Source organism: Ceratotherium simum, chromosome 1, assembly GCF_057802395.1.
Source record: "Ceratotherium simum simum isolate JZ-2026a chromosome 1, ASM5780239v1, whole genome shotgun sequence".
Taxonomy (NCBI): Eukaryota; Metazoa; Chordata; class Mammalia; order Perissodactyla; family Rhinocerotidae; genus Ceratotherium; species Ceratotherium simum.
This window is the reverse complement of record NC_141900.1, coordinates 105,666,484-105,679,313: the sequence shown is the minus strand read 5'-3', so window position 1 is coordinate 105,679,313 and position 12,830 is coordinate 105,666,484. Positions and strand designations below refer to the sequence as shown.

General features: G+C 42.9%; 1 protein-coding gene across 6 annotated transcripts in view; it reads right to left on the bottom strand.

The window, feature by feature from the left end:
• ACTR3B (actin related protein 3B) overlaps window positions 1–12,830 on the bottom strand; it is a 146,201-nt gene that overhangs the window by 95,550 nt on the left and 37,821 nt on the right. For all 6 annotated transcript variants that reach the window (XM_087433501.1, XM_087433518.1, XM_087433490.1 and 3 more), the window contains 3 exons: window positions 6,210–6,305; window positions 4,416–4,523; window positions 506–649 (listed from right to left, as the gene is read on the bottom strand). In XM_087433501.1, the coding sequence (XP_087289627.1) occupies window positions 506–649; window positions 4,416–4,523; window positions 6,210–6,305 (348 nt within the window). The remainder of the gene's footprint in view (window positions 1–505; window positions 650–4,415; window positions 4,524–6,209; window positions 6,306–12,830) is intronic.

The window sequence follows — 12,830 nt, the reverse complement described above, 5'->3', positions numbered from 1 at the left end:
ATTTTGTTTAGTGATTCTGGATCTTAGAACAGCATTATTCTCAAATGTAATTCGCAGGGGACAGAACCACACACAACTGGTACTGGAAATTACTTAGAATACTGGTGACTTTACAGGATTCCTAGCCATCACTGTTGCTGCTGCAGTTTGCTCCCTGTTCTAGAAATGAAGCACGGAGGGAGACGTGGAAGACACGTTCAGTTAACTGAAGGTCCTCTCTAATTAGGCCTCAATTAAAGTATGCTGTACACGCACGCTGGCGCTCAACACCGGCCATCAGGCTGTTCTCATTTACAGCTGGAACCTCCACAGGCATTTACGTTCCGAGGAAGAGGCTAAACTTTAGTCCTTCAGCCCCTTACCTCAAGTGGTGAACAGATCAAGACCCACATTCTCGGGGAGGGGAGAGGAAGGAAGGTGGGAGCAGGGTGAGGGCAGAAGGGGAAGTGTCCCAACACCATTTCGCTCTCATCCCCAAACCGACCCATTTCCCGTCTGTTTTTACCTTAATGGCTTTTGCCGTCTCCAGTGACTGCTCAGGAGGGATTCCCACCTCCCTCTCCCTTAGCAGCTGTTGAATGAAATACGTAATATCTCTACCTGCAATCGGGATGTGTTTGATGCAGCTTCCAATTACATAACCTTCTGCCTGGGGAGAAGAGGAACAGAAGGACCCGTGTGAGTAACTCCGGCGGGGAAGAGCTCCCCGGACTCTCAGTGAGATGCCTGCCCCTCACAGCATTCACAAGCATTTCCTGAGCCCCACTCTGCAAAGCTCAGAACTGGAGGCCTTTTAAAATGACTGCACGCGCAATGCCATTACTATAACCGTAGACCCCCATAAGCAACCAAAATGACGCTTTCACGAGCAACGGGAAGAGAAAAACCACTCAGGACAGTTCATTTCCAGAAAGCAATGCTGTCTGTCAGAACACCGAATCCAATCGCATTGTTTGTTCCTCTAACAAAAAGGAAAAGTTTTATCCATAAGTTGTTAAACCAACTATAAATCTACTTATAGTTAAAAGTCAACAATTTGGTTAGGTACGCAGGACTTAGACTCTAACACGCTGGATTCAAACCCCGGTTCCACCTCCGTCAGCTGAGGGACTGTGAACAAGTCTGTTACCGTGTTTTGGCCTCAGCAGCTTCATCCATAATATGGGGCAGTAATACCCCAGGGGTTTACAATACAGAATTACTGAAACGCAGCAGGTCAGGCACAGAGCACTGGTTTTGGCATGTACAAACTACTCAATAAATGGTTCCATTTATGGTATTAAGAGCCGTACTTGTCAGGAATAATTCTGAAAAGTTAACCTGAACAGTATGCTATCTGAGACCAGCGCTGGCCAGGAGTCGGGATCCTTCCACTCGGCTGCCTTCCCGAGCCAGTGAAGCCTGTCGGCCAGTGCCAGGAAAGGAGCTGCAGCCGACCACCAGCGGGCCAGGACCAAGAGTTCACACGCCTGCAGCACGCAGCTCGGCCTGAGGCCCCCTCACCACCTTCCTGTGGGCACAACTCACCACGGAAGCCACAGGCCTGGGCACAATCCAGTGTGCTCTACGGGGGCTGCCAGTCAGAGCGGGTAACTCCTACCACGTTTCATCAGATAGAGAAGAGACTCGGTCTTTCATGTTACAGCACTGGCCTCCGTGCCACATGTCCAGTGAGAGCGGGAACGAAGGGAAGTGCTGACTGCACTCCACCGAAGGATTACAAGCACTGGACAGAGGCACCAGCTAAGCTGCAAGGACAAATTACTGAATTCCTCGTATGTGTTTTCTGATGTACCTAACTTCTAGAAGTAAGAGAAGATTTGGCCTTTCCACAGAGTCCAAGTTATTTGTAAAATATTTTAAGATGGAGATAAAAGATATGCACAAATTATTAAAATAGTAAAGATCAACAAATTCATTAGACTATTAGCTCTCTAACACAAACTATGCACAATTATTATATTCTATGCATTACATATAACATATTCTACAATTAATTCAACCAGTGTTAAATAAGTATCAGCTTCATCACAGCATGAAAAACATTAAAACCACCCACATGTCCAACGGAAAGTAAATCAGTGAATTATGCTATATCCACATGATGGGCTATTATATACTTATTAAATTTTTTTTCACAGAATATTTAACCATAAGAAAAAATAGAGATAAATCAATACTCAAAATATAAATTTAGGATTATATTATACAATTAGAATACAAAACCAGACATAGAATATTCCAATTTTGCTTAAAACATGTACACGTGTGTGTCTAAGAAAAAGAGCTTAGAAGGCTATACAACCAAAAGGATAACAACACAGTTCTCTGGGCAGGTTTACGGATCATTTTATTTTCTTATTCACATTTTCCTATTTTATCCAAATTTTGTACAACAAATGTAATTTTTATAATCAAGAAAATAACTGAACTAAGATACAGATAAAAATTTTAAAAACAACCTTCTCTGTGGGCCTGTACACACTGTGAAATTTGTTTTCTTTCCTCTCCTCCATCAGACACACGGCACAGGCAAGGGAGCAGGGCCCACCAGCCCCCTCCCTGGATCTTGTCTGCAGTGGTCTTCTCGGGTACGACCTCAGAGAGGAAGCTAGACGCCTGACTCTCCCCATCAGTGTCACATGTCACGTGGCACTAACTTCTCAGGGACCAACAAAAGGAGGCAGTGTTTTGAGACTGGCTTGAAGGTGCTCTGAGAACGGAGAACACTCTGCAGGGCGTCACTCACACCTGCCCGTCTCTCCTTATCTCCATCCCCGTGCAAAGGGCACACTGTCAGGGCCACAAGGATGGGGCCTGGTGGAATCTGGTTTTTCCCTTCCTGTCTGTCAGCACATCAACTGTTAATCCTTCCCCTTCAGTGATTTCTAACCTCGAAGGAATTAAATCATTGGCATATTAGTCATCATTCCTCCAACTTCCAGAAATGAAATGGTGACGATTTTTTCAATTAAAGAAAATGAATTGTTTAAAAAAAACTTTAGTTTGCATTTTAAAAAGGAGCTACACACACACACACACATATCATATACGCAGAAAATGCACTTGTAATATACATAAATAACTAGTAACAGGGTTGCCTCTGAGAAGGGGATCTGCAGGGGGAAGCTCAGGAACGAGAGCAAGTCTGACCTTCCACTGTATAATCCTCTTTGGACAGTTTCAATTAATTTTCAAAAAAACAAACTTTAAATAACATTTAAATACACAGTTCCATTGGACCAAAATAAAAATACAGATGTCTCTTGAAGCCGGAATTCAGAATCATGTCTCTAATATTTTGAAAATTAAAACCAAAAAGTGACACTGCAGAGAATTCTGCAAGTCAAAACGTACAATCTCTCCTTCTTGGATCTTAAATAAGTTTTAAAAAAGAAGAAGCATTTCTCTAAAGCATGAGCTGGTTAAAGCTATCCACATCTTGTCACAGAACACAGAGATAATCCTTCAAGTGGTAGTGCACCACACCTACAAATCTGATATCCAAGATGATGCCTATCCCGACAGCTCAGAATGTAAGCCAGGGACACCCTCCTGGTGGTGGGACACCAGGGGATCAGGCAGAGCCCCCGGAGACCCCAAACAACTGCTGATGTCCCAACTACTGAAATGTGCCAGTGTGAATTTAAAATCACCAATGCCACGGATATTGGGCATATTTTTCCTTCTCATCTATCTGGGTTTAAAAACTCTTATTACCGGGCTGGCCCCATGGCTTAGCGGTTAAGTCCACGTGCTCCGCTACTGGCAGCCCAGGTTCAGATCCCAGGCGCGCACCGACACACCACTTCTCTGGCCATGCTGAGGCCGCGTCCCACATACAGCAACTAGAAGGATGTGCAGCTATGACCTACAACTATCTACTGGGGCTTTGGGGAAAAAAAGGAGGAAGACTGGCAATAGATGTTAGCTCAGAGCCGGTCTTCCTCAGCAAAAAGAGGAGGATTAGCACGGATGTTAGCTCAGGGCTGATCTTCCTCAAAAAAAAAAAAAAGAAAACAAAACTCTTGTTACCTTTTTTTTTTTTTTTTAAAGATTTTATTTATTCAGTTTTTTCCCCCCAAAGCCCCAGTAGATAGTTGTATGTCATAGGTTCACATCCTTCTAGTTGCTGTACGTGGGACTCGGCCTCGCGTTGGACGGAGAAGTGGTGCCTCGGGGCGCTCCCGGGATCCGAACCCGGGTCGCCAGCATCAGAGCGCGCGCACTTAACCGCCAAGCCACAGAGCCGGCCCTCTTGTTACCTTTTCTAAGTAGAGATATGACGTTAAAGTAGTCGTATCTCAAAATCATTTCAAGTGATTTTAGTTATAGAAGGGTTTTTTCCTAATTTCTTCCCTTACCTCAAGTCAGGTGAGGCCTACAGAGAGTGAAGCACTGAATATTCCGCTTACCACTGGGATAGCGTGGGTGACCCCATCCCCGCTGTCAATGACGATCCCCGTTAGCGTACGTTCGCCAACTTGTCGAGACGTCCAAGACGCCGCTAAGGCCAGCACTGCCTGGACGAAAGACAAAGAAACTGTCATCACACAGGGAAATTTTTCTTGAGTATTCTGCCTATTTGTTCTCAGGTTCAATCAGCTCTTTCTTTCTTAATAAGTCTGAGTAACTCTTTCCCTTCCCTAGCCTGCATCTTCCCCCTAAAATTCAAATTCCAAAATGAACAACTAACACACAAATTTAGTATACTTAAACTGCAGGAGTCAAGTTTTCAATAAAATAAATTAAATTTTTACAAAGAAAAGCCAACGAGAAAGGAATTTTATTATGGAATCAGAAGATTTTAATTTCTAACCCACTGGTTCCCACTCTGGGTCCACAGACGGGCTGCAGTAAGATCACTTGTGGAGTCTCTAAAAGGACAGATTACTAGGCCTCACACCCAGAAATTCTAATCTGGTAAGGACAAGGTTAGTGGTCCTCAACCTTTCTGCCCGCCAGGGGACATCTGGCAATGTCTGGTGCCATTTCTGATTGTCACACTTGGGGGAGGGGAGGCTGGGAGTGGTGCTTCTTCTAGTGGGTAGAGGCCAGAGACGCTGCTAAACATCCCACACCGCACAGGAAGGCCCCCATCATAAAGAACTACCCAACCCACAGTTCTGAGGTTGGAAAACCTTGGTCTCAGATGAAGCCTGAGAATCTGTACTTTCAGAAAACACTCTCCAGGTGACCTTGATGCATAGACCACTTCGAGGACCACTGGTCCAGTGTTTTCTAAAGTGTCTCTCTATTCCATGGAATATAAATAACCTAGGGGAGGGGGATTATTTCTGGTTAATAAAATTTGGAAGTTTGGGAATAAACAGATTTCTTCAATGCAGGCATTCTCAGAGCCTTTACTATGCTGCTACACACAGTGAATCATCAACGGAGGCTACAGCATGGGGCATCTCCCAATTTATTTTTCTTTGCAACTCCTCCTTTTTCTCAAGAGTAAGGAACTAGTATTATACAGAAAACATTTTGGGAAACACCTATCTCATTCATTCCCCAAAATTTCAGGCAGTTCCCTTACATGGGGTGGCAGAGCTACAACCACCACCAAAACCAACAAAAACCCCCACACTAAGAAGAAGTAGCTTCAGAGGAAGTTCTGTAAGCTCGTGGAACCACAGGAGCCCAAAAGCCATAAGGGGGAACCCTCTAAAGGTATTTATTTTGTTTTTTAACAGATTCTACAGTATCTTTTCATTTTTATGATCAGAAGTGAAAGAAGCCTTTCACTTTACATCTTGATCTCATTACCCAGAGAAAACTACTTTAGATTTTAATGCATATAAAAAGACAAAGCCAGACAAATTTTATACCAGCAGGATAAATATAAAAACATAAACCATTGAACACATTCTCTACAGTGTTTGAGTCTGAACCTGAACAGGGTGGGTGTGTATACGTGTGTGTGTGCGCGCGTGTGTATGTGTGCACGTGTGTGTATGTGCGCGCATGTGTGTGTGTGCGCGCGCGTGTGTATGTGTGCACGCGTGTGTATGTGTGTGTATGTGTGCACGTGTTATGTGTGTGCGCGCGTGTGTATGCGCGCATGTGTGTGTGTGTGTTGAGGGAGTGGGAAAAGGAAGACCACACAGCACAATCTCACAACAAACAGCCTCTGGAATCACCATTTCTTCCACTATTAGATGGCTAAGGTCTTTCGGGAATCATAAAAATCACTTTGTTTTTACCTGAACTGCAATGTAGAGTCCTGGTACATTAAATGACTCAAACATAATTTCTGCAAGATATTCTCTATTTTCCGGTGTATTCAGTGGAGGTTCTGTCTGTAAGAAAACAAACATTCACTATATTTAGTGTTCACCCAAATTTCACGTAATTACATTAGAATTAAAAAAAGTTAACCTAAAAGCATGTTAATCAGAATGCTGTACCACTCCCTGATTTTACAGATAGAGTACACTCAGAGTGATTAATTAAAGAAATCTGGCTGTAGGTCTTAAAAGCTTTAGAGTTAAGACCTCTCAAAACACTTCTGCTCTAATTAACCACCCCAAAACAAGAACAAGTTACAGAAAAGGAAACCATCCTCGATAACATAACACTAACACCCTGAAACTGAACAGACCTGCAGCAATTTGCCAAGGGCAGTAAAAACTCAACCAAGACGAGTGAGGACACCAAAAGAGAATACCAGGGACTTCAGATCTCAGGCGAATCACAGTTCTCCAAAGAAGAGCAAAAGCAGTAGGCCACGCTTGGAACAAGAAGATCAGTGTGAGCAGAGCGGCTGCAGAAGCCTCCCCAGTCCCCACCTGCCATCTGAGCACAGGAGGCAAGGTTAGACGAAACACCCCTGCCATCAGCTGCAAGGCAGAAAAATCCAGGGCAGAAGCAGCTTCACCCAGACACTGCCCTGCCCCCAGGCCTAAACTCTTGCACACGGCTACGCCAGGAAGAATTCTCCTCATTCAAAGATGAGGAAAGAGCACAAAGAAACCAGCGAAAGGCCACATGAAAATACTAAAAGAAACAGAGGGGAGAGAGAAAAGTAAGAGAAAAACAAATGGCAGACAAAAAACATACACCCAGAAAAATATAAAAACAAAGCAGATGGAAATCATGACCAAAGACATTTCAAAAAATTCAAATATCTATTTTAAAATAATAACCATTATCAAACAGGAGGAAATGACAGGATTACAGAAAGATTAAAAGAATAAATAAACCTGCTTTTTGTCATTCAGCAATATGTTGTGGACATTTTTCCATGTCAATAAATATGGATACACATCACGTATTTAAAGCTGCAAAAAAAAAAAGAATGAATAAAAATTCTCTGGGCCTCCTGACAAAAAAGTCCACTTTACCCTTTGTTAAGGACTGAACTGTGCCCCCCTAAAATTCCTATGTTGAAGCCCCAACCCCCAGTGTGACTGTATTTGGAGACGGGGCCTCTAGGGAGGTAATTAAAGCTAAATGAAGTCATAAGGGTGGGGCCCTAATTCGACAGGACTAACGTCTTTATAAGAAAAGGAAAAGACACCAGAGGAACACACGCAAACAGAGGAAAGGCTGTGTGAGGACACAGCGAGAAGGCGGCTATCTGCAAGCCAGGAGGAGAGGCCTCACCAGAAACCAACTCTGCCGGCACCTGGACCTTCCATCTAAAGCCTCCAGAATTGTGAGAAAACAAATGTCTGTTGTCTAAGCCACCCAGCCTGTGGTATTTTGTTACGGCAGTTCAAGCGCAGACACCCTTAAATTGGAAAGAGTACAGCCAGCCTCGGCCGTCAGCACAGACACTCTAACACTGTACCGGGGACCATACTTACAGAGTCTTCAGGGCAGAAAGGTCTAACCGGAGAATTCTACATCTCGACGCACTGTCAATCACGTATGTTGCAAAAGTACAACACCTTTAAATATATAAGAACTTGGAGAATTTGGTTTCCATGAGCCCTTCATGAATTAACTATTAGAAGATAAACTTTAGCCAAACAAGAAGAAAGCACGAAGTACAGCAAAGTCGTACAGTGAGTAATTAATCCGTTTAACATGTAAGACTAAAGAGTTTTCTTTTCTGGGAATTACAGTTATAGAACAGAATGTAAATGTTATAAATTAAAACAGAAATAATATCAAGTTGAGAGGTGCAGACGGAAAGAAGGAGCGACTATAAAGATACTGATACCCTCTTATCATGGAATCAAAAGGTATTGTTTTAAACTGATAAAGTATTAGAGGCACTACTATACATAAATTTATAAATGTTAAAATGAGAATCAGTTTAGTAGCATAATCAATCAAAAGCAGGTGGCAGAGGAAAGGAAGAGGAGCAAAGAAAATGTGGAAATGTACCCACTTGGTCACTAATCACAGCAGAAAGTAGTTAATCACCCCTAAACAAATACTGGGTAAATGTATTATATAAAAGTATAGTTAAATTAAAATATGTAAAAAAAAAATACCAAATTATTAGAAAGAACACACACCCAATACAAAGAGAAAACCAAGCCTGAGTTTAAAAATATTAATACATAAATAAAATATATTAAAAACAAAAGCATAACATAAAGTAAAATTGCTGGACTAAGACCAAGCATGCCTGTCACCGCAGCACACCACCCCAGCATGCCCCCACAGCATGCCACACAAGCATGCTCCCCCAGCACACCACACAAGCACGCCCCCCCAGCACACCACACAAGCACGCCACCCCAGCACACCACCCCAGCACGCACCCCCAGCATGCCCCCCCAGCATGCCCCCCAGCACGCCCCCCCAGCACGCCATACAAGCACGCCCCCTCAGCACGCCACACAAGCACGCCACCCCAACATGCCCCCTCAGCACGCCACCCCCAGCACGCCCCCCCAGCACGCCACAGCAGCACGGTTAAAATGAGAGCTCTGGAGTCCAATCAGCGGGGTCAAATCCCAGCCTGCGATTTTACTAAGTTTGGAAAGTGACTTTCTCTCTCTGCGCGTAATCAGCACCCCCACCCCACAGGGCTAGAAATGTGAAGGGAGTCAGCGCTTATAGCAGCACCTGGCACATGGAATGTGCTCGATGAAGGTGAGTTATTATTACTAAAATCATTAGCAAGTACAAGTGAGAAACTCACCGACTAAAATGTCTCTCAGCTAAGACCATAAAACAAAATCAAATCACATTCTACTGCAAGAGACCCATCTAAAACCAGGTGCCTCAAAAAGTCAGAAGTCAGCACTGTCTGTAAGTAGTAGAAGATCAGAAACAACCTGAACACCCATCATTAAGGAGCTGATTAAATCAATTATGCCACATCCATAAACTATACTTCGCAGCAATTAAAAAGGATGAGCTCTATATGTGCTGATATGAAACAGTCTCTATGACAATCTCTATTGCTTCGGTTCTGCAAGATAGAAAATTCCTAGAGATCTCTTACACAGCAATGTGAATACAGTTAACATTACTGAACTACACACTTAAAAATGGTCAGGAGGGTAAACTTGCTATTAGGTTTTTACCACAATTTTTTTTTCTTTTTTTTTTTTTTTGCTGAGGAAGATTCACCCTGAGCTAACATCTGTCACCAATCTTCCTCTTTTTGTATGTGAGCCGCCACCACAGCATGGCCACTGACAGACGAGTGGTATAGGTTCGCACCCAGGAACTGAATCCAGACCGCCAAAGCAGAGCACGCTGAACTTAACCACCAGGCCACCGGGGCTGGCCCACAATTTTTTTAATAAAAAAACAAGGCGTATAACAGTATGCATATTTTGTTACCATTTATATACAACCAAAGTTTATGTAGACTCCACACGTCTGCACACAGTTATGTCTGGCAAGATGAACCATTAACTGGTTAAGAACTGGTAAAGGTGGTTTCCTCTGGGAAGGGGATCCGGGAGGCAGAACAGAGGCAGGACGAGGCGTACTTGCCCTGGACATCCTTCTGCACCTTCTGAATTCTGTGCTGCGTATTATTTCGTCAAACAAACAAATCTGGCTATCAACTAGCGGCCTGCTTTAGTCTGGACTCTTATGTAGCTAGTGATGCAAAGCTCAAACATAGCACCCCGAGTAAGGTTTCATCATTTTCATTAGAATGAATGTATTCCCTGGATGAGAGAGAGAAAGCAGTCTTAAAAGATGGGAGAGAAATAATGAAGTCATGCTCAAAAGAGAACTGAAAGTCACTCAACAACATATCACTTATTTTAATGTGCCTACCTCAAGGGGTTGAGATTAAACTTGCACAGTTAGCACTATAAGTGTTAGCAATTACTATTTTACATTTCTTTCATTTAAAGCACATGAGGAACAGCTGCAGGTTCCAACAGCATTGGCTACAATCTCTCTCTTAAGGTACCTCCTACCAATCTGAAAAGTGGGCCTAATAACTACCTATCGCAGGGGTGTGGGTGGAACTAGATAAAGGAGTGAATGCATGTAAATACTTGGGCAGGGTTACGGGCTGCGTGCACAGCGAGTGCTCAGTCAAGTCCACTGTAATTATCAACAATGTCTCTCGTATATGAACTAAAGGGATCTGTGACATTTTTTCTCACCCTGAATAGGAATCCAAGCACCTTAATATTAAGTTAACTTCATAAACAAAGCATTTAAACTGAGTGGAGGGGAAAAGGATCAAGAGAGCCAGGTGGAAAGGTACGCAAAGCAAGGGCACAGTCAGGAATGTCTCCTGCCCGCAGCTAGGAGCGGCCTGTTTGGTCTCAAGCAAAAAATGAGCCCACAGGAGGACGTTCCCAACGGGAATTAGACTGACCGGGCTCCCGAGTCTCCCCGGGTTTAAGTCCAGCATCAAATGATGTTCCAGACAAATCCCAGATGGATGAAGATTAAGTATAAACATCAAAGGAAAAGAGGTTTATTACACAAAAATTTAAAGTTATAGATGTGCAAAATATAACCTACAAAGGCAAAAAAAATGAACTGAGAAAAAAAATTTGCTGCTGACAAAAGCTTCCTATCTATCATACGAAAGAGTTCACAGAATAAACAAAATGTGGTACCTACTTACGACAGAATATTATTCAGCCCTAAAAAGAAAGGAAATTCTGACACACGCTACACTGATGAACCTTGAAGATGTTATGTTCAGTGAAATAAGCCAGTCACAAAAGGACAAATACTCAGGACTCCACTTATGTGAGGACCTAGAGGAGTCAAATTGATAGAGACAGAGAGCAGGACGGTGGGAGCCAGCGGCCTGGAGGGGAAAGGGGGAGTTAGTGTTTAATAGGGACAGCGTTTCAGTTTGGGAAGATGAAAAAGTTCTGGAGATGGATGGTGGTGATGGCTGCACAACAATGTGAATGTACTCAATGCCACCAAATTGCATATTCAAAAATGGCTAAAATGGTAAGTTTTATGGTATGTACATTTTATCACAAAAAAAATTTTACGAAAAAAGTTTATAGAAATTATAGCAATAAGAAAAGCAATAAAACATTTATATGTACACATAGGACATGAACAGCCAATGCACAAGAGGAAATACAACTAATAAACGTGAAAAATCTTTAAGGTCAAAGTTATCAAAAATGCAAATTAACAAGGTGAATTTTTAATCCATCAAATAATCAAAAATGATATTAATCAATGCTGACAAGAATACAAATACAGTGACCCTCCTGTGCACTGAGGACGGTGGTGTGCAATGGTTTGCTAAAGACTCACAAAATTATTAATACTTCCGGACCCCAAATTAAACACTGTAGCTCTTTTTAAATAAAAAATGCTCTAAATACAGAAAAACGGTACATGCAAAGATTACTTTATATTATTTACTATAAAACCAAGAAATTGGAAACAAAAGTAAATGTCTAAAAACAGTGGAAGTGGTAAACAGACCAGAAATATCCACAGGACAGATGACTATACGGCCATTAAAATGAGGGTTATGAAGACGGTGAGAAAACGGCAGGGAGCGATGGAGGATACAATATTGAGTGTGAAATCATATAGAAACATGGGTTAAAAGTTAAATGAAAATACACTAAATGTTAGCAATAATCAGGTTAATCTGATAGGATTGTGAAAAGTCCCATGAATATCTTCCAAATTTTCTCTATCACACCTTTAGACTAGAATGAGAAAGAACTGTTTACATGAGGTGGGAAGCCCCGGGTTACACTTGTGGGAGAAGACCAGCGAGACCCCTCACACAGCTTCCTATGTGTTCACCCACAGACAGAGAAACCCGACAGCAACACAGAGCAGGACACACGGCAGGCCTCCCGACACAGCCCTTCCCCGGCCCGCTGCTCCCTCACACGCATGACACTCCACACAGGCAGGATCCAGCCAGAGGTGTGAAAACAGGTGAATTCTCATTTTGCCACTGTCTTCAGACGTGTGGTCACATCATGATGGCAAGCACACAGGTCACCTGGCCAGTATCCATCCTCCCTCTGCTTTCCTCCCAGAGCAGAGACCAATCACAGGAGGAGCAACAGGCCCTGAGGAAAAGCACTTCTCAGACCTCCTTGTAGACTGGGATGGCTAAATAAGTTCTGAAGAAAGAAAGAAGCTAAGCTGATGGATATGGCTTCTAGGAAAGCTCCTTACAAGGTTGAGGGTAGACTCAAGTAATAGACTCCCTCCTGCCCTTCTTCTTTCTTAGAACACAGAGGTTATGACTGGAGCTGCAACAGTCAATTTGTAATCATGAGGCACCCTTAGAATGGAAGCCATATGCTAAAGATATTAGAGCACAGAGATCCCAAATGACACCAGAGAGCTGCCATAGCAGCACTGGCCTCCCTACTACATATTTATTTAAGAAAAATAAAACCTCTAACTTGCTTAAACTAGTGTTTTTTATACTTCTATTA